Source organism: Chionomys nivalis, chromosome 1 (assembly GCF_950005125.1).
Source record: "Chionomys nivalis chromosome 1, mChiNiv1.1, whole genome shotgun sequence".
Classification (NCBI taxonomy): domain Eukaryota; kingdom Metazoa; phylum Chordata; class Mammalia; order Rodentia; family Cricetidae; genus Chionomys; species Chionomys nivalis.
This window is the reverse complement of record NC_080086.1, coordinates 35,215,481-35,241,249: the sequence shown is the minus strand read 5'-3', so window position 1 is coordinate 35,241,249 and position 25,769 is coordinate 35,215,481. Positions and strand designations below refer to the sequence as shown.

Here is a 25,769-nt window from a genome sequence, read left to right as displayed (position 1 = left end):
GATTAGAAGAGGATATTCTACTTTAGTGACCCCAGGGCTTAGCTTTTAATGCTTATACAAGACACAGGAGATGGTGACTTGAATTATCACAAGGCAGGATTCTTAGGAACTGAGCCTTTGGAAAAACTGAGACTTAATAAAATGGTGGATAGAAAAATATACTCACATTTATACATGTACATAAGAAACTTGTCTGTATCAGCTCATCCTCTTAATAGAAAAATTCTCCTTTTAAGAATTCATAAACCCAAGTCTGTTTTCACTTGTGTTTATACAGCCTGGGTGATTTGAGATCCCACAAGTTTAATACTTTTCAACTTAAAAAGTATGCCCAGTCAGTGATAGCTTAGCACAAAGTTTGGATCCCCAGAACACTTGTAGAAGAAGCTGCGGGCAGGCCTGCTTTTCATCCCACCCAGCTCCCTGCACGGCTAGCTTTGCCCCAGAAATAATAACATGGAAACTGTATTCTTTTAAACACTGCCTGGCCCATTAGCTCTGGCCTCTTACTGGCTAATTCTCACATATTGATTAACCCATTTCTAATAATCTGTGTAGCACCATGAGGTGGTGGCTTACCGGGAAGGATCTTAACCTGCGTCCATCTTGGAGAGGAGAGCTATGGCGTCTGCCTCACTTCCCTTCTTCCCAGCATTCTGTTCTGTCTACTCCGCCTATCTAAGCTGCTGTCTTATCAAAGGGCCAATATAGTTTTGTGTGATTGTTCAGGTCTGGGTGGCTGGGAAATGAAAGTGCCATCTCCCTTTACACACACAAACACCATGCATATACATACACACATGAAAAGAAAAACAAAACTGTGATGGCTGCTTAACCAAGACCTTACCCTTTTCTGCTTAATTTTTCCTTTTATTGTGATTTTGCTTCTTTGGGGACTGAGTCTAGGACCTTGTGAATGAATGCTAGACCAGTACCTATCACTAAACTATATCCCCTGTATCTTAAAAAGAGTGAAGTCTAGTGAAGACAAATTGGTGAACAAGAAGGTAAAACTGAAATGGTCATGAAATGAAGAGAAAAATAGGAAATCGAGATTAAGACATGGAAGATGTAATGAGGACTCTCAATGTATGTCCAATTATAATTCTAGAAGGAAGCCATGTCCAATTGTAATTCTAGAATAAAGGCATGTCCAATCATAATTCTAGAAGGAAGCCATGCCCAATCATAATTCTAGAAGGAAGGAGTGCTCAATCATAATTCTAGAAGGAGGGCATGTCCAATCATAATTCTAGAAGGAAGCCATGCCCAATCATAATTCTAGAAGGAAGCCATGCCCAATCATCATAATTCTAGAAGGAAGGACTGCTCAATCATAATTCTAGAAAGAGGGCATGTCCAATCATAATTCTAGAAGGAAGGCATGTCCAATCATAATTCTAGAAGGAATGAGACAGTATTTAGAAGTAATGGCTGAAGTTTTTCCAAAACCAAAAAAAGGTATTAGGATGGACAACTGGTTTCAAGGATTCAGAAAGACAACATTTTTACCCATGTCACACTGAAATCACATAACATGAAAGATAAAAATAGGTTTTAAGAGCATCCAAAGACAGAAGAAGCCCCAATGAAGAATCACAATTAGACTGTGGGGCAAGCCCAAAATATCAAGACTAGAGAGAAAAGGAGAACTGCTGTCAAAGACACTTAGGTAAGCAAGGCATGCTTGTATCAGAACTAAAGGATAACCACAAAATATAGAAATAGAAAGGTGGAATTACTAAACCATTTTGAGAAAGATGAACTCAACATTACTTATCAAAACAAGTTGAGGAGCCTCAATATCTGTCATTGGAAGGATAGATTAGAACATATTTAAAATATTAAAAAGAAATGAATCAGGGCTTTATGTAATACCTTGCTTACATGTCAGAAAATGTAACACTGGGTGGGAAAGGTGGATGCAAAATAATAAATACCACTTACACAAAGTTCTTCAACAAGCAAATAAGTACAGCATATACAGTTTGTGGGTACAGATACATGCAGTAAAGTTATATAAATACATATAGAGAAATTACCAGCACTAACTTGGAATTGTTATCTCCTGTGTGAGAAATCTCAACAGTGGGTGTTAATGCTGTGTTTCTTTTATAAGAATCTGTAAAGAAAATTAAGAAAAATAGTAAGATAGATAAAGCTGGGTGGTGAATAAACAGGTGTGTGTTCCACCATTCTTTAATTATTTCTGTATACTTGAACACTTACTTGATTTTGACAAGTAATGGACTTATGTTTGAAGGAAACTGTGTACCTGCTTAGAAATTCTGTATTAATTAGTTAACGTTTGCCACCCCCCCACACACACACACCTTAAAGCAAGCTATAAAATGGTCTCATGAACCATTCTAATACTTTGTGCCCTATTCAGATCTGTCCTGACCATCCAGTAAAGGTTCATTGAATTCTAGTTATGGTCTGACAACTTGGCCTAGCATTTCTGAAGACAAGACCTCAGGCTTAGACTGAAGAACCTTCCCATCAGAGGCATGTTTGAGAGGAAAACAATAGCATAGCCTAAAGATGTGAAGTCTCAACGGAGTCTGTTTTCTGCTCCCAATGGTGGGCGTGGATAAGAAAAAAGTAGACTACTCTTAAGTAGATAGGCTCAAAACCAAACAGCAAGTTTCATGATGGGAAAATTTTAGCCTAGTCTGAAAGCGAAACAGAAAACAACCCCCAGCCCCATAATTCCTGTTGACGGCCATTTCTTATGACTGTTGTACAGTAAGTTTGATGACCTGGTTTTAAATTTCCCACAGGGGAATGTTAGTGATAATTTATTGAGTCCCTAAAACTGTCAACTGAAATTAGCTACATGCAGTGTTGATGATACAAAGAACAAACCTACTTTTGACCTCATGTATATTTTAGGAAAACTTTCAAAAAACAGAATCTGGAACCTAAGGAATAAATAATACTCAAGAAGATATCTCCCTTCATGAGAGTACTGTCAAGATTTCTACTTCACTACCCCCAAATTCCAACTAATCCCCTTTACAGGTCTAGTCTGCAGAAATACGTCTCTTGATCATTGGCAAACCAAGACGTGAAGAACTGACTCCATCCGCTCTCCTCAGTCCTGTCCCATTGCCCTGCTCTTTCTGTGCCACAGGCACATCCTGCACGCGACCATAACCACATCTGCCTAGCAGGGCCTTGAGAATTACATTTTCATATTTCTGCAGTGCTCTGTCATGTCACTAAGATGTCTTTTCTATATCACATATGGAACTGTTCTCATTTTGGAAAACAATCTGTTAAGCAATGGTTTCCCAATGAACATAAGGAGTGTGAGATAGTTACCTGATAAGATTGATAAAATAAAAAAATTAAAGTATTTGTACAGCTGGACATTGTGACATATACTTGCAATTCTAGTACTCAAGGCAGAGGAGATGGATCATAAATTCTAGACTAACCTAGTAGATATAGTGAGCCCCAGTCCATCCAGGGCTATTAGTGAGACTCTTTCATTTTAGAAAGGAAAAATATACAAGTATATGTATGTCTGAGCTATAAAGAAACTGGAAAGTCTAATTTCTAGAGTTTGAGAGTTGCGCATAAGGCTGGTAAAGAAAGATCTTTAACGAGGTGTGGTGGCACACACCTATCATCTCAGAACCCCAGTGCCCAAGGTGGGAGAACTGAAGGCTTGAGACCAGCCTGGGATACAAAGCAAGACCCTGCCTTAAAAAAAGAGAAAAAGTTTTAATCAACAACAAATTCTGGCAAGAATGTGGTGAGGGTCAAGGAAGCAGAGGGCGGAACTCTCTGTACACTCTAGTGGTAATGTGAAGTAGTCAGCCCTGTGAAAGTCAATAGGTAGGTTCTTCAGAACAGAGAAAATAGAACTACTATACGATCCAGCTACAACATTCCCGAGTGTGCTTGAAGGGATCTACGTCATATAGTAGAGACATCTGCATGTCCAGGTTGATGGCCGTCTTGGGTTTTCTGTTGCTGTGAAGAGACACCATGACCTGGCAACTCTTATAAAGGGAAGCATTTAACTGAGGTTGGCTTACAGATTCAGAGGAGTGTCCATCAACATCATGGCAGGAGCATGGGGACACACAGGCACATATGGTGCTGAAGAGGTAGGTGAGGATTCTACATGCAGATAAGTAGGCAGCAGGAAGAGAGAGAGCGACACTGGGCCTGGCTTGAGCACTTAAAGTCTCAAAGCCCACCCCCCAGTGACATACTTACTGCTTCAACAAGGCCACACCTCCTAATAATGCCACTCCCTGTGAGCCTATGAGGGCCATTTTCATTCAAACCACCACAGTGGCAGTACTTTTCACAATAATCAGATCTGTCCAGATGCCCATTAATGGATTAAAAAAATGTTGTGTATATACATAGTGGTATGTACAAGTGTGAAAATGCGATAGTGAACCCACTGCTTTGTTCAGTTAATATACACCAATGAAAATTTAAAGACTGGGATATTTTTTCTATTGAAAGCCACTGTAAGAGAAAAAAAGAGGATTAATAGTTTTAGAAGTTGCCTGTTAGCCAGGCAGTGGTGGCGCACGCCTTTAATCCCAGCACTCGGGAGGCAGAGGCAGGCGGATCTCTGGGAGTTCGAGGCCAGCCTGGTCTACAAGAGCTAGTTCCAGGACAGGCTCCAAAGCTACAGAGAAACCTGTCTCGAAAAACCAAAAAAAAAAAAAAAAAAAAAAAAAAAGAAGTTGCCTGTTAGTCAGAAAGGCATCAGCTCATACCTAAAACTGTTGACTGTCTCCTAGCATGCTTAAGTAACCCTTTTACAGCTATGGCTATTTCAGAAGTCATGCTTCCTTGGAAACATGTGTTCAAATATTAATGGGAATTGTTATGCTCAGTTCTTCAAAATATCGAATAAATGGAAAACATGCATAAACATGAATATTTTAGAAAATCAGTAGTAAGTTCTGAGACTTTTTAATGGATAACCTTTAAAAGTTCTATTGTTGATGTTATTGTAGGCTTTATTTATTTATTTATTTATTTATTTATTTATTTATTTATTTTTGACACAGTCTCAAAACTAGCCTGGAACTAACAGAGATGGTGTGTGCCCCTACAGCTGGCTAAAAGTGTTTCTTTTTAAGTAATGCCATATGTCAGAAGAATTGTGAAGCAGTAAGTTGGGAGGTGCTCTCTCCCTATCAGTTCTCACAGGAAAATTGAATAAGGTGAATAAAGTGTTTAACATCAAAACCAGTACCAACTACGTAATAAATATGATCCATTATTAAATTTATTGTGCTTAATATACCCTAGTGCATATGTTCTAGGTAGCTAATCTACTGTGTTTCTGTTAACATCGATTCATTTTTATTCTTTATGTTAGAGCTAGGTGAGACCTTTCCTTTCCCTTACCCAGTGCCTGGCATAGAGTTGAGTCAATAATAGGTACCTAATCTAATAGATCTTGGTTGAATGAGTAAATGAAGAGAATTATCATATTTAAAGGGCTTATAGAATATATTTCATTATAGCGGCACTAAATAATCCTCTTCATAACAATGTATTCAGATCCTACAGGGGACTATGTTTTCAGGATTGAGTTGTTCTCTAAAACTAGTCTTCAGGGCTTGTTGAGTGTGAGAATTGTTTCAGAGCATTAGTAGTGGCTAGAAGGAAGGACACACTGACAAAGAGGAGAGCAGAACCATACCTGGCACGAGCTTCCCATTTCTCCAGCATTCCCACAGGATCCACATGGTGTGATCTAGGCCACTTCCTCCCTCGAGCTTCAGTTTCTCTGCCCATGGAAAGAGGAGAGGGCACCTCAAGCACATTCTCCTTTTCCTGTTGTTATACTCAAGTGCATCTGGGAAGCTACGGCATGCGTCTTCTAGGGCAGTGCCAGATCTCATTCCAGTCTGCCAGAATCAGTTGTGAGGACTTATTCTGGTGAAGCATCTCCCCCTGAAGTGTTGCCAGCTGGAAAATTGTGGAATGGAATGTGCCACCTGCGTTGGGATTTGGAAATTCAAAACGTTTTTGCCTTGAGATAGGAAGATGTTTGCGCTGAGCTAGTGAGTGGGCTGACCGTGCCAGCCACTGCAGCTTACAGTTGGATGGGGGGAGGAGGCTCGAGCCTCCTCTGCTCCTGAGAGTAGAGCACGGGGAGAGCGCCTGCAGTTTGCTCTGTGACTCATGCCCTGGTGATTCAGCAGCCCAGGAGCCAGCTTCAGGGCGTTCTGCAATGCTCAGCCTTGTCTGGTCCTTGCCTCACGAGCACTGGAAACAGGAGTCAGGACTCAGTTTACCCATCCTATTATTTCACTTAGCATTTCTGTTCAACTTTGGTGGAGGGTTTTGGGGAGAATTACCATTCTTGCTGTAAAGATGTAGCATTTAGGAATCAAAGGGGAACATGGCAAGCCTCTGGTAGACATTTCCCCTCTAGGGTGGGGATCTAACACAGGGCAAGATGAGCAACATCTTGAGACAGAGCCTTGGTGTTTATCTCCTACTGTCTTCAGATCCGTGACCTTCACGCCTTTGTCTCCTAGTACTGGGATGACAGGGGTGTACTATTAGACTTAAACCTATTGTTAGCTCTTGAACTAGGCAAACATTTCCTCTCTCTGGGCCTGCTCCTCATAAATAATCAGTAAAATGCCCCTACGCAGAATTTTCTCTTGAAAGATGAGCGGAGACTGTGTTCTTGGTATAAGAAGAATAAAGCATGCAAGCTCTTCAAAAGCTGGTATGTTGATTTGTACTGGAAATAGCACATTGAAGACTGGGGATGTACCTCATGGTGGGGTGCTAATTTAGCATACACAAGGCCCTAGTTTGTTCCAAAGAGCCAACCCCCACCCCACGGAAAAAAACAAAACAAAGCAAAAAACAATTAAGATGGAGTTTGGCCCTGTCATATGTTGAAGTAAATGTTCTTTTTAAATCTTTATATTTTACATGTGTTTGAGCTGGGTATGAGATACTACAGCAGTACCCACACAGCAAGGTCCTTGCTCTAATGTTCTTTATTCTGTCCCTGTCTCTCTCTCTGTCTCTCAATCTGTCTGTCTGTCTCTGTCTTTCTGTCTCTTTCTGTCTCTGTTTTTTTCCCCTCTTTCTTTCTCTCCCAGGGTGGGAAACAATTGACTTACACAGATGTGAAGACTAAGAAGTTCTCAGATTTGCAGTTAGCAAACTGGAGACCCAGGTGATGTGGGATTCCCCTCTGTATGCTGTGAATATGTTTTATTACCATTGGTTAATAAAGAAGCTGTTTTGGCCAATGGCTTAGCAGTGTAAAGCCAGGCGGGATATCAGAACAGAGATAGAGAGTAGGCAGAGTCAAAGAGACACCATGTAGCTGCTGAAGGAGAAAGATGCCCAGAACCTTTACCAGTAGGCCACAGCCTCGTAACAATACACAGATGAATAGAAATGGGTTCATTCAAGATGTAAGAGCTAGCTAGAAATACGCCTGAGTCATTGGCCAAGCAGTGTTGTAATTAATGTAGTTTCTGTGTGATTGTTTGGGTCTGGGCGGCCAGGATGAATAGTGAGTCTCCAGCTATACCCAGGTGAGCCACTAGTAGAAGTTTCTGCCTGAGTTTAGAAGCAGCATGGTGACAGTCTAGTAGAGAGAGATGTTTCAGGCTTTAGATGAAGCCAATCACATTGGGGAAGGCAATGTACTTTACTTAGTCTACTGATTTAAATGATAATCTGACCCAAAACCACTTTCCCATGCTAAGAAATCCGGTTTAAACAAATGTCGGGACACCTAGTACCCTGCTCAAGTTGACACATGAAATCATCTGTCGTAGGCATGCTTCACGTAAAGTAGAAGTGAGCGAGAGTGAGTTGTTGAACAGTGGGAAGTGTGAGATCTTCAAGGAGCTCATACCCTCATGAGGTCTAGGATACAATGAGGAGGAAACGGAGCTGGTAACACTAGTTTGTGTCTACTTAACACGACAAGTTGATGGGTTTCATAGTGGGCTTTCTTTAAATAAAAAGGTTTCTTTTTATTTTTATTTCTTGTGTATGGGTGTGTGGCCTGAATGAATGTTTATGCACTATGTTCATGCAATGCCAGAAGAGGTCAGAAGAAGGTGTTGGATCACCTGGAACTGGAATTACAGACGGTTGTGAGCTGTCATGTGGGTGTTGGGAACTGAACCACGGTTTTCTGTAACATCATCCTGTTCTCAGCCACAGGGCCATCTCTCTTGCTTCTCATATTAGGCTTGCAAAGTAAAAAGAAATGCCTGTAGGAAGAAGAGACAGGGACATTAAAGGATGATAGCTTTGTCGAGGACAGGGGCACCATGGTGATAACTGGGAAGTAGTAGGTCAGTGTGGTAGGCAGAGGCTGATGCAGGCTTTTCACTGTACAAGTGGTGGCTGGAATATAGCCTTCCACTCCACTTTCCAGTCCAACTGCCACAGCATAGAAGTCTGTCCTGTACAAGAACCTAAAGAAAAGGGTGCCTTTGCCTCATTCACTTAGGCAGGCCCAAGTTTGAAATGGAGTGGGTATGTGTCATAGTGGAGAGCATTTGTGTCTAGATTGCTGTGGAGGGGTAGATATGTGACTGACAGTGACGTTGACTATTGGTATGATTTGTGACCTTCCAGAGTAGATAAACCTGGAGCCTTCTCAATGCCAATAGGCCTGTTTATCTTACATGAAATACGTCCCTATCTTTTGAAAATTATATTTGCCTGCTCTTTTCCCAAAACAAACTTGATAACGGGCCTACTTTGCTTCAGTATCAAAGCATCCTGATTTAATTATATAAGCCGGTCATGGAAAGAGAATCTGTCCCATGACTCCAGAGCATTCTGTTCTACAAATGCATCCAATCTTCCGTCATGTGTTCTCCCGAGTTATAGAATTTTTTCCCCTAATTTTGATAATCTTGTTATCTTGTCATACTGCATCATTAATTTATTCCCCAAAATAGATGTCTTCAGAAAATCTGTTCAGAAAACTGATTTGTTCCCAGCTGAAGCCACAACTGGGTGCTTACTTGGAAATTCATCATTTTCAGAGCTTTGAGGTTGCTGTTTTTCTAAAGGGTCTCATCTGCCAGCTCAGGCTTGAAGCCCTCCTGAAGAGCACTTGAAGGGATTTAATAAACTCAGGAAAAAAGGACTAAGCGTGTATCCTCAGTGGTCTTTAAGCTCAGGACTCTAGTTGCCTTCTCTGGTATTAAAATCCAGATGTTGAGCTGTAGCCAATTCAATAGCCTTGTAAACATTCCCTGAGTGTCTGCTTTATGCCAACAGTAGGACAGGCATTAGGGATACAAAAACGAGTGTTGCACAGCCTGTCAGACTGCCTGTCCATCCTCTAACATGATCATCAAAAGACCATGTGATGTTGATAGCTTGTGACACCCACTAACTTCTAGTTTTAAGCAAGACAGTGAATTCATTTGAGACTAATTTCCCCATAAAGTCAGTAACATTGGGGTGACTTTGCCAAAGGAGGCACTGGATACCGTGAGGATGGATTTAGGTTGGGGTGAGTGACGTCTAGCCATCCAGTGTTCTTTCTCCCTCCTCCCCACTCATCCCTTCAGCGTGAGGAAAGATTACTAGTGTAGTTCATAAAGCCAGAGCTATTGCATTGGGTTCTGTTTTTTCTCTTTACCGTTTCCACCTTCATAGTGTTGTTGGTGTGGAATACAAGACACAACACTATCGCTGAGTCCTGCAGCACACTGTACAGGGTGGAGCGGGCAGAAAGAAGCCCTCTGCTGGCTTCCCAGTGCCCTTGCTGTTGGTAGCATTTTTCCTCTCATTTCTCTCAGTCTTTGTGCTGTTGCTGTGGCACCTCTCAGGACTATCTCGAGGGAATAATTTTCTGCCATTTGGGCCTCTTTACCAGGTTGTGGTTGAACAATGGTTAACCATATTCTGAGGTTTATTTCCCCCAAATGTGTTTTCTTACACTTAGTCACATTAAAACTCCTCTGCCACTTTTCTGCCCACGTGCACATCTTCGTTCAGTTTACCCCTAATCAGCTTGGCATTTTAATCCCTGGAAATGCTGAATGCCATCTGCAAACTTGGCAGTCTCCCCATGCACTCTCTTCCAAGGCATTTATGTGAGTGTTGACTAAGCTGTCATGCCACTTGCTCTATCTAAACATCTCCTTCTTTGCAGAGTGTTTGATCCAGTGACTCAATCACAGAGCTGATGATACAAAACTAACTCCTGGGCATTGCCTGTGTCTTCCCGCTCTTCATTTCTTAATCCTAAACCAAATGTCCACTACAGGAATTTCCCCAAGAGAAATTCATTAGATTCAAATTCAGATTTGAGTTAATAATCCCTTCACCAACATAAAGCCCTGCCTGACTATTTTAAGACTCGTTTGTGGTCTCTGTGGCAGGGCGTCTACAGGGGAGTTCCGTGTCACGTTTTTCATGTCACTAAGTCCTGTTCTTCAGTGCCAATGTCATACCTCAGGTAGTCTCTTAGGCTCCTAGGCCTCCAACAGGTGACTAAGCTGTGAATGTTATGCGATGACTGGTTTGCCGACTGTCTCCAGATGGCAATTCTGAGGTCTAGTGTAGCACAAGCCCCCAGATGCCCCTGAGCTCTGAGTCAGCTCCTTCAGTCGCAGAGTGGTTTCTCAGGTCTTGGACTCACCTGACCATGTCTACCTCACCTGAAAAGTCATTGCTGTTATCCTAGACTAGCAAATCCATGAGAGTAAGAGTGGATTCGAGGTGCCCAGGACAGAAGGAAAGGAGGGATGGTGTTTGTTTGTGATGGTAAAAAGTTGTGAAAATATATAGTGGGCATTTACACAGCACAGTGAGTATAAGTAATACTAACAAATTGTATGGTTAGCATGGCAAGTTTATGTACATCATTCTATAATAAAATTAAATTATTTGCCAGTTAAACGTAATACTGAAAAATGAGAAAAAGAAATTAATTTGGGGATTTTCTTTGAAATACTCAACCAAAGCCCGGTGTGGTGCATACTATTAATTCCAGTACCCAATAGGTGGAGTCAAGAGGATCAAGAGTTCAAGGCCAGCCCAAGGGACCTAAGACACTAGCTACAAACAAGCAAATAAACAAATAGCCTTAAACCACAGTACTAGCAACAAAAATGTGAAGGTCTGGAAATAGTTGTTGAGTTCTGAGGCTAAAATTTTCCATAGTGAAAAAATTAATGCTATATAAGGGGTTGGCGATACGGCTCAGTGATTAAGAGCCCTTGCTGCTCTTGCAGAAGTTGGCACTTGCTTCCTCGCCACCCACAGCAGACTGTTCACAACTGCCTGCAACTCCAGCTCCAGGGGAATCCAGCTCCTGTTCTGACCTCCTTCGGTGCCATGCGTGTGTGCTTGTGTGTGCACGCGCACACACACGTGCGCACACACACACGTGCGCACACACGTACACCCCAAGTCTTGACTAGTCCTAAAATCTCACATACTCAGACTGACATATGAGCACCCATTTTCCTGCTAAGCCAAAGTGAGCTGTACTCCTTCAGTACCCAGAGCCTTCCTTGAGCCTCCAGGCCTTTGCCTTCGCTTTTCAGTGTGAGTCTTCCTCATGTGGAAGTCTCTGTGGCGCCTTCCCCTAATGGCTAATGTAGGAACTGGATTGCCCTTTCACTTGAGTCCCCCTGTGTGCTCCTGAGGCTCACTTCCTGTGCCACCACTTTGCATATTTGTCTCTGTTCTCTCACTAACCCGTAAGAGGGACATCTTTATCTGCCTTGGAGGTTGAGAAAACTTTCTGAGCCATAGAACCCTTTTATTTTTGTGTAATTGTGATTGTGAGTTTTAACTGTTAAATATTTGTAGAGATGTAATCGTCGGTTATAAATCTAAAGACCTGTAAGGAACCTTAGCATCGCTCATGGGTATTGGTCTTCCTAGACATTTTTAGCAGCCTGGCAGCTGCTCAGATCCCACCACTCCCTCCCTCACTTACAGCTAGCTACTGAGCAAATCCTTGCTGAATTTACTGACATACTACAGCCTGTCTGTGTGTGTGTGTGTACGCACACACACATCTGTTGCAAAGTGTTATTTCTCTAGTGTGGGATCTCTGCAAATGTGTGTGTTTTAGAAGAAACAAACTTTGAGATGGCTCGGTGGATAAAGGTGCTTGCTATCAAACTTGACCACACAAGTTGGATCCCTAGAACCCACAAAGTGGAAGGACAGAACTAACTGCAGGCTCACCTCTGACCTACTTATGCAGGCTGTGGACAACCCCAGTCTCACAATAAATAAAATTAAAAAAAAAAGATATTTGAAACAACAAAAGCCCAATACTGTTGTTTTGGTTTTGTGCTAGAGATAGAATCCAGGAACTTGGACATGCCTGGCAAGCGCTCTACTCCCAAGTTCTGGCTCACCCCACCTGGGAGGGATGTGTGTGTGTGTGTGTGTGTGTGAGAGAGAGAGAGAGAGGGAGGGAGGGAGGGAGGGAGGGAGGGAGGGAGGGAGGGAGGGAGGGAGGGAGGGAGGGAGGGAGGAAACGGTAGTCCTTGTAGTGGTCACCAAGCTGTAAGCTAAAATTGCAAGACACATCTGTCCAGTAGGTGGCAGCAGGAGCTCATAAACTCAGCAGGACAGGCCGACTTGGCTTTACCTTTTCTGTGTGTGTGTGTGTGCGCGCGCGCACGCTCGTGTGTTTCCCGTTTTTCAAACTCTTCAAGGGCTTGAGGTGCTTGTTTAAAAGGACAAGGCTTGGGTTAGAGTCACTGAGAGCAGAAACAGTCACTTTGTTCGAGGTAAATTTTTAAAATTTCTAGCGCAGTGCTAGGCATCCACTCGATTTCCAAAGCTCTAGAAAGTCTTCTGTGCCTCCGGAGCCTACAGATGCCACATTAGCAGTTAGCTTCAGATTGAAGTTTGGTCCTTGTGTAAATTTCAGTCATCTGGGGACGATTTCCATTAGACTGCTTCCCAGCCCCTATCTGCCACAGTAAATGGAATTTGAAGGCAAATTTTCTTGTGTGGGAGGGAAGGGACAAAATAACACGATAGTCTGGAACTCGCATGGGAGGCCTGGAGAGTCAGACGGGGTCTCTCAGCCCTGAGGATGGCTTCTGGTTTTCTCTGCTGGCCCTCCACAAACCATCACTCCTAACATCTCCAGCCAGTGAGCAACTCCTGATTGTGAGCCTACTAAGTACAGAGACTGATGAAGGATTTGGACATTTAAGGCCTGGTGATTATAATTGTACAGGCCTGTGTTCAGAGCGTGCAATCACACTACAGAACATAGTAAATATTTTAAATCCCAAAGATTCTGGAGAGCCCAGGATTTACAGGGGATGATCTGAGGTGACAAGGGGGTAGCCAATTATTAGATGGGTGACTTTGAAAGGTGGTATTAGATGCTGTTGCTATGAGCCAAGTGTCATGAGCAGACACTATAGATGATGAAAGTTTATAAAATAAAGAAATCCCACTGTTTACATTAATAGAAAAGATATTTGTTGTGTTTCTAATAGGAATTCACATTTCCACAGTATTTCAGAGCTTCCAAAAATACTTCCATCTGATTTCATTCACTTTTTAAAATTTATTTTAATGCTTATATACTAACTATATGTTATAATGGCCTTGTTATGAAACTTTCACACATTATATGTGTTCGGACAATACTCAGGCACTACCCAGTAACTTCTCATCTTTCACTTTCCTACCTGTAATTCTCTTCCTAGCATCTGCAGGTCAGGTATTATTAAATATGATAAAATACATAAAACGTTTAGCATCTGGTTCTCAGCAAGTCTTTACTGCCGATTATTAAATTTGTCATTAGCTCCTCCACCCACATTTGTTTTGCCTTCTTTTGTTTGGAGATAAAGTCTTAATATGTTGCCCAGGTTGGTCTCAGGCTTCTGGGCTCAAGCCATCTTCCCACCTATCATGCGCCACCAAAGAGATTCTTTTCCTTGAATAACAAGAGTTATATCTAGAAGCCTCTGCTCATTTTAGCGATAAGGGGAGATGGTTCATTACCTGGTCCGTTAAGGAAGCTGCAAGCCGTTAGACTCACGTGGGTCCTCAGCTGCTAGGCTTATTAAGACAAGGTTACAATGGGGGGAAATGGACAACGCAGGCACCGTGGATATTTTTAGACCAGGCTGCAAGGATGTAGTACATCTTGGGTTCTGTTTAGGATTGAGCACAAGGGGACAAATCTGGATTATTTTATAAGATTGCCAATCAGAAAGTCTTTGCTAAGTACCTACTCTGTTGTTGTCTTATGCAAGGGGCAGTTTGGGAAAACCAAGGCAGACAAAGTACATTTCCCAAACTTTCAAACAGGAACACGCGTGATTGATATAATCTTTTCCTTGTGTGGGAAGCAGTTTGATAATTCTGTAAGAACTGTAGCTGTGTCTATTTCTTGCATTAGGAATTCTACAAAAAAATAATTAATCCCATGTCTGTATATTAAAATGTAAACTGTGTGGCACCAATGAAGCAAAGACGAGTGCACTGCTGTGTGTTTAAAAGCCTATCACTGAGACACACTTGTGTGTGTGTGTGTTTTGAGTTACTCTGTAGCTTCCTGGAACTCGCTCTGTAGACCAGGCTGACATCAAACTCACAGAGATCTGCCTGTCTCTGCCTCCCAAGTGCTGGTATTAAAGGCGTGCGCCACGACTGCCCAGTGAGACACACTCTTGAGTCAGAAAATTAAGGCTCAAAAACGTTTTTGTAGCAAGATGCTATCTATATGTGTGTGTTTAGATACACTCATGTCTGTACCCCACCACACTGGAAGGGCACGCTGGGAATGATAATAGAATTGTGTATGATAAGAGATGAATGGAAAATGGAATGATTACATTTTATCCTTTTATGTTCTTTTGAGTACAGATTGATTGAATGGGTTAGCCATATAAACAACTTTGTTACTATTTGTTTAAGTGTAGGATCCTTCCCAAAAGACACACAGCCAGGAAAGGATACAGCCAGGACCCACACCCCAGCCGCCTCTGGACCCCAGTACACTGCTTCCTGCTAGTGCCATCTTAAGCTTAGGGGGCGTCTGCCATTTGCTAGCAAGTTAAAGAACTTATTCTGTGACGTTTTTTTCCCCCTAGAATGTCCAAGGGACAGTTGCTTCGTGAATGTGTTTGTCCTCTAGAAGAGGTCCCTGTGCCTCATCTGCTGCCATCTTGGCTCTTTTATGATGATGATACTGTGGCTTACCCAAGAAAAGTCACCCTGGGCCAGGAAACACAAACTTATGATTTCCAACAGGACAAATTACCTTAAGGAAAAGGCATTAGGAAAGCTTGCAGCAGTGGGGTAGAGGAAAGGCATCAAAACAGTTCCATTAGCCAATTTGGTCAATGGGCAGGTGCAGGAAGTGTCGGATAAACCCAGCCAAGATCTAAAAATACACCCTAGTATCACTGTTCAAACCCCACAGAACAATCGAGCAAGTCAGAAAACTTGGCAGCATGGGAACATAGATGCAGACTCTGAATTCTCAGCGTAACTTACAACGCTTTCTGTGAGTCGGCATGCTGTTGACTGGCATTTCAGTTTCCACAGCAGTCCAATGGACAGCAAGCATTCTCTCCTCTCTCTCTCTCTCTCTCTCTCTCTCTCTCTCTCTCTCTCTCTCTCTCTCTCTCTCTCCCTCCCTCCCTCCCTCTCTCTCTCTCTCTCTCTGCTCCTCCACAGAGTTGGGAGAAACTAGCATGTCAAAGAACATACTTTGAAAATGCTAATCTTCATACAGAATGAGAGGCTACTCTTGAGATCTCTGAGGCTAATCTTTCTGAGACCTGAGGTGGGAAGAGAAGCCTCAAGGAAGCACTTCTGATAGCAACGTAGGCGCACAGCCGAAGGAAGGCCGTCTTGTGGGTCATTTACTCTAGTTCTCCCTTACTATAATCATGAGCGAAGACTGAGAGGCCAGCGTCTGCAGAGCAGCGGCAGTGCCATGCACAGACAGAAAGGTCAGGAGAGTAGCATGTGCTGCAGGGCCCCTGGCCGAGGGGCTTGCTGGGCTGTGAATGTTGATCAGGAGCAGGCTGATGTGAAACTTCGGAAGAAATTAGGGCAGAGGTGGGGGTTGGACTTCAGCGATCCAGCTCCAGGATGGCCCAGTGCCTCAGAGGAGCAATTTCAGGGTGGCCAGGGACTTGGAGAGCACAAATGACAACTCCCTAGAACGGTCTGTTCCAGAATCCATAGAGCAAAAGGAAATGGCCTGGCCCCATCCTGAGTAAGTTGACAGGAACCAGGACAGGAAGTACCTGTAGCAGGACAAGTACCCATAGTGTCATTAAGTCTCCTCTGAGTGGAAATAGGAAAAAACGGGAAAAAGCTCGTGCGGCACATGTGCTCAGACCGTTTCTGTGGTGTGGGAGAGTGGGGAGACGGTGCGGTGTGGCACGGGGTGCCGCACTCAGCGTCCTTTGTGGCCGCACCCGTCACTAACTTGTCAAATGACCTTGGAAATGTCATTCTCTTCCTGTGAATGTTGAGTTCCTTTGTTTCAAAGAATTTTCTCCCTGTCTGGTCAGTCATTATGAGAATTAAACAAAATATTCTTAGGAGCAAACTAGCATACTAGCTTCTAGGACACAATGACAAATAAAATACTGGTTTATCCCTTTGTTTTGAGGAGAAAGTTAGAAAACCTCCAGTGAAACAAACCAGTTGGAAATGTAGCGCGCTGAAAAAAGCAAACATGATTTAGCCTAGTAGGCACAGGCAACTTGCCCCCCCCCTTCTTTTTCAAGCAGAGAGCAGAGAAGAAAAATCCTAAAGATGAAGAAAAGTCGGAGGCCAGGAAAGAATGCAAATGTGTGTAAGAAGGTGGTCTTCTTGCACAGGCCTGATGCCGTTAATGCACCACGCAGAAGTTCCTCCCAACCCTGGTAGACGGGAAGACGCTGAGCTGCATGGCTCAGCTTGACTCATTTTCCCCAGTGTCTGCCACACAAGCTTTATGCTCAGTTACAGCTGCTTGCCTTTGTCGTCGGCTCTCCTGGTGTGTTGGTGTGTGTGAAGAAATCACGGGTTAATAGTGATTTCAGATTCTTCTCTCATACAATATATCCTGACTACACTTTCCCCTCCCTCCACTCTTTCTATCCCCACCCCACCCCCAGGTCCACTCTGTCTCCCATCAGAAAAGATCAGGCCTCCAAGAGACAACAACCAGACAAGATACAGTAAGACAAGGCAAAGGCCTCCCACCGAAGCTGGGCAAGGCAACCCACCAAGAGGAAGAGTCCCAGGGGTGGGCCAAGGGTCAAGACACTTACTCCCACAGTTAGGAGTTCACAAAGATACTAAGCTAGCAGTTACATGTCTGCAGAGGACCTGGTGCAGACCCCTGCAGGCCCTGTGCTTGCCACTTTAGCTTCTGTGAGCCCATAAATGCCTTGCTTTGATGGTTCCGTGGGCTATGTTGTCCTGGTGTCCTCCATCCACCTCTTCCCGGACTCCAAGGGGAGGGACCCAACGGAGACCTCCGCTTTAGACTCTCCACAAGTCTGACTGTGGGTCTCTGCATCCACCCGCATCTACTGCCGGAGGAAGCCTCTTTGATGACGACTGGACAGGGCACTGATTTATGAATATAGCAGGATACTATTAGTAACAATTTCTTTTGTTGTTATTGCTTTTAGACCTATCATGTTTGGTTCTACCCTAGATCTCTGGCCTATCCAGTCTCTAGTTCCTGGCCATTCAGACAGCGTCAGGGATGAGCTCCCTCTTGTGGTTTTAAGAAAAATCAGATTGGCTCTGCCACCATTTCCCCAGCACATCTTGCAGGCGGGGCAGACTGTAGGTTGAAGGCTTTGTGGCTGGATTGGTATCAGCTTCTCTCAGTAGCCCACAGAGTTCCTTCCTACACTGAAGAGACGAGAACATAGGGCGGAAGGCTCCTTGAAGGCACCGCTTGGACCTCTCCATATTTAGTGAGCTGTGTGGATGTTGTCCTGTGCAATGCGGCCTCCACCCCCGGCAGTTTGCAGACAGCAATCCTCTGCCTAGTATCAGTCTGCATTGTTTGGGATCTCCACGGGACCCCTTCAGCCAACAACTCAACCAAGTGCAACTCAGCCCAACAATGATTTCTTTAAATCCTAAAAGTCCACAGGTGGATGACATTATACCTGGAGTGAAACATGAGCTTAAAAGATAAGGACACCTCAGAGGTGTGTAAGATTGACCTAGGCTTTACCAAGAACAACACAGAAAATTACCGTTTTTAGATGGTGTATGTGTGGTGTGTGTTGTGTGTGTGTGTTGTGTGTGTGATTGTGTGTGTGTGTACGTCTGTGGTGTGTGGTGTGCGGGTGTATTGTGGTATATATGTGTGGGATTGTGTGTGTGTGTATGTGGTGTGTGGTGTGTGTGTGTACGTCCGTGGTGTGTGTGATGATGGTGTATGTGTGGTATGTGTGTGGGAGATTGTGTGTGTATGTGTAATATAGGGGATTAAATCATAAAAAGTTGAAAGTAAAAGGGTACTGTGTACTATTTTGCAGGTTGGTAAATTGAGGCTAAAAGAAAGGACTTGCTTGAGACTATGGCAGTCCGATAGCAAATGAAGAGCCAAATCCAGGTCTCCTGACTCTCAGTCTGGGGTTCATCTGCTATAGACCTCTTACTGGGGAGAGTACATGTCTGAGTTCAAACACTTGCACAAAACTAATTGTGTACCATCCTCTCTTTCTCTAGGGCCAAGTGCTTTCGGGGCAAAAAGATCCTTGGCGATTATGACATCAAAGTGGAACAGGTAATCAGCATGGAGCCTCACATGCCCTCTGTCATCCCAGAGAGAACCTTCTAGTCATGGCCAGTGGAGTGCCGTGTCTTCACTGGGCTCTCATCTGCAGCTCCTGTCCCCGGGGTTTCCATTTCCTCAATCTAACAGTTCAGAAATGATGTGCTTCTCCATTGGCTCGTGCCGTGCAGGGTTCCCAAACTGAGGGAGCCTTAGAGGAAGGCTAGGATGCCTAGGATGCTGGCCACAGCTCCATGCCATCAGTGGTAGTGTAACTCTGGTGGGTACACGTCTTCTGTTTATTGTCTGCCTCCTCTGACCCTGAGGCTGTCCTCCAGAGGGCACCTAGAAAATAACATGCCCTTGTTTTTATAGGGAACTTGAAAGGCTGTTTTGTTTATTTGTTTGTTTGTTTTACCTTCCTCCACCTCTTGCTCCATGGTAATAAAAAATTAGGTCCTTGTTTTCTAGTTTTCTAGTAATAAACATGTTTTCTAGTAATAAACAGAAGTTATTCCTTATTCATGTGTTAGGATTTACAGAATATTACGTATTTTCCTACCTATTTTTACTTTTATTGATTGATTGATTTTTGCAAAATGATCTTACTAATTGGCCCTGGCTGGCCTGGAACTTGATATGTAGACTTGTAGAGATCAGCCGACCTCTGCCTCCAGTCTGCAAGGATTAAAGGGGTACACCACAGTGCCAGTTTATATTTCCTCCTCCTCCTCCTTCTCTTCCTCCTCCTTCTCTTCCTCCTCCCTCCTCCTTCTCTTCCTCCTCCTTCTCTTCCTCCTCCTTCTCTTCCTCCTCCTCCTCCTCCTTCTTCTTCCTCCTCCTTCCTCCTTCTCCTCCTTCTTCCTCCTCCTCCTCCTTCTCCTCCTCCTTCCTCCTCCTCCTCCTCCTCCTCCTCCTCCTCTCCTCCTCCTCCTCTTCCTCCTCCTCCTCCTTCTTCTTCCTCCTCCTCCTTCTCTCCTCATCCTCCTCTTCCTCCTCCTTCTTCCTCCTCCTCTCCCTCCTCCTCCCTCTTCCTCCTCCTCCTCTTCCTCCTTCTTCTTCCTCCTCTTCCTCCTCCTTCTTCTTTTGGTTTTTCGAGACGGGGTTTCTTTGTAGCTTTGTAGCCTGTCCTGGAACTAGCTCTTGTAGACCAGGCTGGCCTAAAACTCACAGAGATCCGCCTGCCTCAGTCTCCCGAGTGCTGGGATTAAAGTATATTTCCTCTTTAAAACAACGTGTTAGATGTTCTGGATTAATTCAAAACAAAATAAACAAAATCTACCCTTGTGTTGGAGACAGGGGACATGGAAACCCAGGCAGAACAGGTACCTGCTTGTCAGGGACAGGGGAGAAGGAAATCCAGAACCCAGTGCTTTCATGCAGAGACTGAGAAAGGAGCTGCTTGCCCTGGACACAGTCTGTCTCTGTAGAGAGGCTCAAAGGATGCTGAGCCAGAAGTAAGGAGATGCAGCATTAGGTTTTGCTTGTCCAGAAAAGTCACATAACCCAGACAGTTTCTGCTTGGGTAGATGGGACAGTGATCTCTACCACCTGACTCAAGGGGTTTCCTAGAGTATTGGGTGAAATCTAATGGGTGTGAAAATACACAGAAACTAAATAAACGCTTGGTGTTGCGGCGGCTGCTGTGCAGAGGACTGGGACTCACTGCTATACTGTTATTCTCCAGGCGGAGTTTTCCGAGCTAAACCTGGTGGCCCATGCAGATGGAACCTACGCCGTGGACATGCAGGTGCTCCGGAATGGCACAAAGGTTGTCCGGTAAGGGCCTTTCTGTCACCTCTGACTTGATGGGGGTGATTACAATGTCAGCTTGAGATAGTCCCAGCGCGTGTTACACGGGAGCGCTAGAGAAGGCAATCCTTAGTCCAGCATTAGAAAAGCAACCTGAAGCTTCACAGACTCACTTAGAGGTAACTAGATTCTGTTAGCTTCTGCCTACCCTCAAGTCAGCATGGGCTTGTGCTTTTATCTCCCCAAACAGTTCCCCAGGAAAACTGGGTTCCATTGCTTTTTAAACTACTTAAAACACCTTACTTAGATGCCGGGATGCTGATGTGTGCACAGCAGTTCCTTCAGGGGCAGAATGAGAATTCCAGATGAGAGAAATGGTTTCTGTTCTCCCCAGGAACTTAATGTTGCTTTAGGTTTTCAGAAATAAGTCATGTTTCAGGAGTGATCTGACCCACACCACTCTCTTCATCACCTCGGTCACAGGACCCTGACCCCTGTGAGTCTAGTGTCCAACGGGATCTGGGGCAGTGACAGAAAAGGTCAGACTGGATATGTGTGGGACCTAATAACAGGAAGGTGGGCTTGCCCTTTCTGGAATCTGAAGAAGCATGTAGGAAAAGCAGACGCCCATTCAGGTGTGACATGAGCGTAGGTAGGTCCTATGGCAGGATAGATGGGCTTCTCCATCCGTGGGTCAAACGTGTCGTGCAGATGCTCACATAGGCAGGTAGTGACAGAAGGTCCAGCAGCAGGGCTCCAGGGCAAGTGCTCCTGAAACTTGGATATAAGATTGGGATTTGATGTCAGGGATACAGCTGGGCTTCAGTGTCCACCAGGAAAGGCTTAACGGGGGGTGTCTGGACTTCACATCAGGCCCCAGAACTTGGGGAAAGGTCAGGGTACTCTCAGCAGATGTCATACCATCTTGGTAAGAAGTGTTTGAACAACTGAGAGGAGCTCCTTTAGCCTCACTAGAGCTGATCTCTGAGCTGGGTTGGGCTGGACCTGTAGGTGGGGGTTGGATGGGTGCCTGGGCAGAGAACCAGGTAGGTCATTGTACATGGTGTCAAATGCTGAGCCGCAGAGCCTTGGGGGCAGATGCTGCCACAAACTGCCTCTCTGGGAAGGTCTCTGAAGCTAGGGCATGAAGACAGGCAACCTAGTCCTCTAAAGCAGCTATGGCTAGGAGCTTTGCTGGCTAGAGGTGAAACCAGGGAAGCTTTCCCATGCATGGGAACATTCTGTACTCTCAGTGCTTCCTGCAGCCCCGTTGCTCAACCTCAGTTCTGCAAAAAATATTTGCACCGCTCCCTAGCGTCCGTTTTGGAAGAATAGCATTGGGAAGTTTGGCTTCTGCTCTCAGCCAGCCTAGCGTCTTACTCTCCTGGGGCCTGATGAGGGCATTGCCTATTTTAAGGAGCAGCTGTAAGGAATTGAACAGTACATTAAGATCAGAGACCTGGTAGTAGTGTGGTCTTCCAGGACCAAATCTGGAAGCGCAGGAGCTTCAAGCGTTCATACCCCCCATGAGGATAGAGAAAAAAATCTCTCTCACTTAATGTATACTGCTCTAAAAGTGTCTTTTCCCTTCTTCAAATATTTGTATGCTAGAAAAAGACAGCATTTAGTCCAAAGGAATGGGACAGATTCAGAAACACAGTTCTCAGATCTCCTCTGGAAAGTGTCATGAGACCTTATTACCCCATCCAGAAAGGAGTAACAATAACATGAGGGTCATGGACTGGGTGGTCTTTGACATCTCTTCTGCCTTAGGCTTTGGAAATGTGTCACGAGATGCTGGTTAATGGAAACCTGCCTCTGCCCTCTTACCAGGTCCTTCAGACCAGACTTTGTACTCATCCGACAGCACGCATTCGGCATGGCAGAGAATGAGGACTTCCGCCACCTTGTCATTGGCATGCAGTATGCAGGGCTCCCCAGCATCAACTCACTGGAGTCCATTTACAACTTCTGCGACAAGCCATGGGTGGTAAGGTGCCTTCCCCCACTTCCCCAGAGCACTTCCTCCCAGAACTGCATCCTAGCATCAGCTAAGACCTAAGGCTTGGGAGCTGGGGCTGGGTGGAGTAGGCCATCACCGTAGCATCTTACCAGACATCCTGGGCTGCGAGACCTCTGCCCAAAGATCCTGTGACAAAATCCTTACAGGTCTGTGGGTCTTTCCTTGACTGGGAGCTGCAGTCAGAAAAGTGCCTGCCTCTTGCCTCTTAAAATGGGTAAACTGTTGGAAAGACCTAAAGCTGACAGAGAAACCCAACTCAGCAGGCTACTACAGGCAGAGCTCCATGAGCCTTCCAGCAGCCTTGGAGTCAGACTCATTCACACACGCGTGAACCCGACAGTTAGTGTGAGCTGGAAGTTTCTTTTGAGACACTTAAGTCTTACCTCTTTGTGGGAAGAGAAAGAAAACGAGGAGCATAAAACCTCTTGCTGGTGTGGTGCCTCCCTCTGATATTATTCTGTGTAATTTCATTTAATCTTCACGATAAACTTACCAGGGAGTATTATTATTTTCACTTTTGTACAGAGCAATAAGACCCAGGAAGGGTTAGGTCACTTGCCAAGCTTACAGAGCCAGGATTTCTGCACGTCACGCTGTCTCTCACACAAGTGGAGAAGAACTGGCTTGGTCTCCTCTTCCACGGCCAGTGGGAGGCTGTGGAAAGCATTGAGTGGAGCATGAGGGCCTAGGACGACTGGGGACTCTCCTGTGATGGCTCCACTGCCCCCGGCTGGCCTCGTGGAAGGAAATGCTTGCCTCTAATCATATCCTCTTCATCTTCTTGTTTTTCAAAAATCAAGTTTCACGCACGCTAGATTGCCAAGGCTCACCAGGCTTATTGTGACATTTCTGAACCGTAAACCTCTTGGCTCTGGGAGCTGGAGGGGTATTGTATAATCATGTGGGCCCATTAACTCTGCTCTTGACTTTCTTGTTTTGTCCACACTCAAATGGACAGCTTTCCTATTCTCTGGATGGGGAGACCTTCCAGTGCAGGAGGAAGAGGCGTGGACGAGGAGGAGGGGGTTAGAGAGCTGCTGTGGTCGAGGAGAGGCTGGGTTCCTAAGCCCCACGTGCAGCTTTTCCGTGTGTGTGGCCTGTGACATCTGGAATCCTACTGTTCTGCAGAAATGGGCTAAAAGGGTGGCGTGAGCTGAGTGTGCTGCCTGTCTCAGAAAGCGCAGATGAGGCATCTATCAAATATCTTTTCTAGGAACCTCCCATTTCTCCTCACATGACCTTCCTCCTGAAATGTGCCCTAACCCACCCCATCCCCACTTCCTGTCAGAATTTGGTTCTCTCGTAGCTACACAAGGTTATGCCACTGGTACCAGTTTTTACTGAGTGACCAAATGACTTAGCTCCGTGACTAACCATCTTCTGTGTCTACAAACTGTGACTAACAGTAAATGCCATTACTTTGCCAGTGTAGTTATTATAGTTCCCTGATATTTGAGACCTCCTAAAGGACATGGTCCCATGCTTTCTTTTCCTAAACTGTGGCAGAGGCTAGAGAAGGAAGGAACAGAAAGATCCCTCACGGGATCTGGGATCTGGTGAGGGGTCACATTCTCACCCATTCACAACCCCAGCACATCGCCTTTGGCATTGCATGGGTACAACAGGACTTGCTGGCCACACACCAAGTTCTCCCTGCGTCTCACTAAGCAGCTGCCACACAAATGACATTTTACATGTTGTTCTCAGCTTGTCAGTAAAAGTGTACGCATTTGGTGACGGCGAGGGGAGTGTCCCTCTGACACGGACAACTTTGGCTCGCGCGTGTTCCCTAAATTTCTTTGTTCTTGATGTAGGGAGAGGCATCCAGTGGGCTAGAGAAGGCTATGCCTTGCACCAGAATGACTCTGAGCAAGTCTGCTGTCCCCAGAACTGGCCAAGGCAGCCGCTGGGGTTTCAGAAGGAATGGATGAAAACAGCAGTCCAGAGAAAGCAGGAATGCCACCATCCCTGATTGCTCCAGCGTAGCTGAATTCTAGATCATTTGGAAATTGACAGACCTGGGTTAAACTAAAGGATTTCATAGCTAGGAGAGACAGGATTAACACAATATTAAAAAAGAACCCATTTTTTAGTGAATTCTTTCTCGAGTCATTTAGACGGGTGGTTTAAATAAGCCTCTTTCTGTTCGCCACCAGCCCCACACCAGCTCACAGATTCAGTTTTTGCTCTGCATAGAGGAAATAGCCCTTATCAGATGTTACCTTTGTTTAATTGGTAACTGTGTACTTGCGACTTAATCTGAGTTTCCAGGGAGGCAGAGGTTTGATGCCAAGTCCAGTCCATTAATCAGACAGGGAATAGAGTAGGGAGGGTAGAGTGGGCTCTCAGGGACCCAACTAGAGCCTGGGAACTGGCTGTCATTTTAGTCTTGGCTGTCCCAGGGCCCTGGGAGTCTGCCGGAGGCCTTCCTGGCATCGGTGTGGTTGTCTGTGTAACTCACCCACACACAGGGAAGATAGGGCCCCACATGTCTTGGTGCCATGCCAGAGTGTGGGCTGCAGCAGGACAGAGGTCTTTAGGCAGAGCTGGCATCAACTCCCTGGGGATGCTGGAGAGCCTCAGAAGCCCAGACAGAAGAGGCACCCAGCCAGGTCCAGGTGGGCAGAGAGATCTGAAAGGTCAGGTGAGGAAGGGTTGGGGAATGAAGGCAAGAAGAGACTGGGGGTCAGTCAGAGCAAACTGAAGGATCCAGGGGTTATAAGTAAACAGAGAACAGTAGAGGATGCAGTGGGCAAAGGATAAAGAGACCCGGGCACTCTGCCAGTGTGGCTTTAGTACCAGGTATGCCCTAGGCTCCTCAGACCCTGTGTGGAGACCATTCGAAGTGTGAGATCCTGAATCCTAAAGAAAGTCTTAGACTTCCGAAGCTTCCAGTTCCACACCCTGAAGACATGGCCCAGAAAAGCCCACATTTCCCTGCATTTTAATAAAATCTCCCCCACGAAAGGACCAGAGTCTGATGGAGGGGTGTGGGGAAACACAGTAAAAGATGTTCTTCCTGATGCATGGTGTGAGAAGCTGAAGAAACCGACAGTTCTCTGCTCACATCTGAAGAGGGAGCCTGGGAGGAAGCGGCCTTTTGTCCAAAGGCAACTACTGAGTTAAAAGGAAGACACTAGAGGACTCTACCTTGCTGATAACCCTTCCGGAATAGCTCACACACTAAGATCCCTTGCAGAGAATGGAAGTTGAGCTTTGGGGAAACGGCTCTAGCTTTCCTGT

The 25,769-nt window shown here is 45.0% G+C and overlaps 1 protein-coding gene across 2 annotated transcripts in view; it reads left to right on the top strand.

Annotated features, from left to right (window-relative positions):
• Syn2 (synapsin II) overlaps window positions 1-25,769 on the top strand; it is a 160,043-nt gene that overhangs the window by 94,637 nt on the left and 39,637 nt on the right. For both annotated transcript variants that reach the window (XM_057787977.1, XM_057787974.1), the window contains exons 2-4: window positions 18,706-18,763; window positions 20,439-20,530; window positions 22,337-22,493. In XM_057787977.1, coding sequence (XP_057643960.1) covers window positions 18,706-18,763; window positions 20,439-20,530; window positions 22,337-22,493 — 307 coding nt within the window. The remainder of the gene's footprint in view (window positions 1-18,705; window positions 18,764-20,438; window positions 20,531-22,336; window positions 22,494-25,769) is intronic.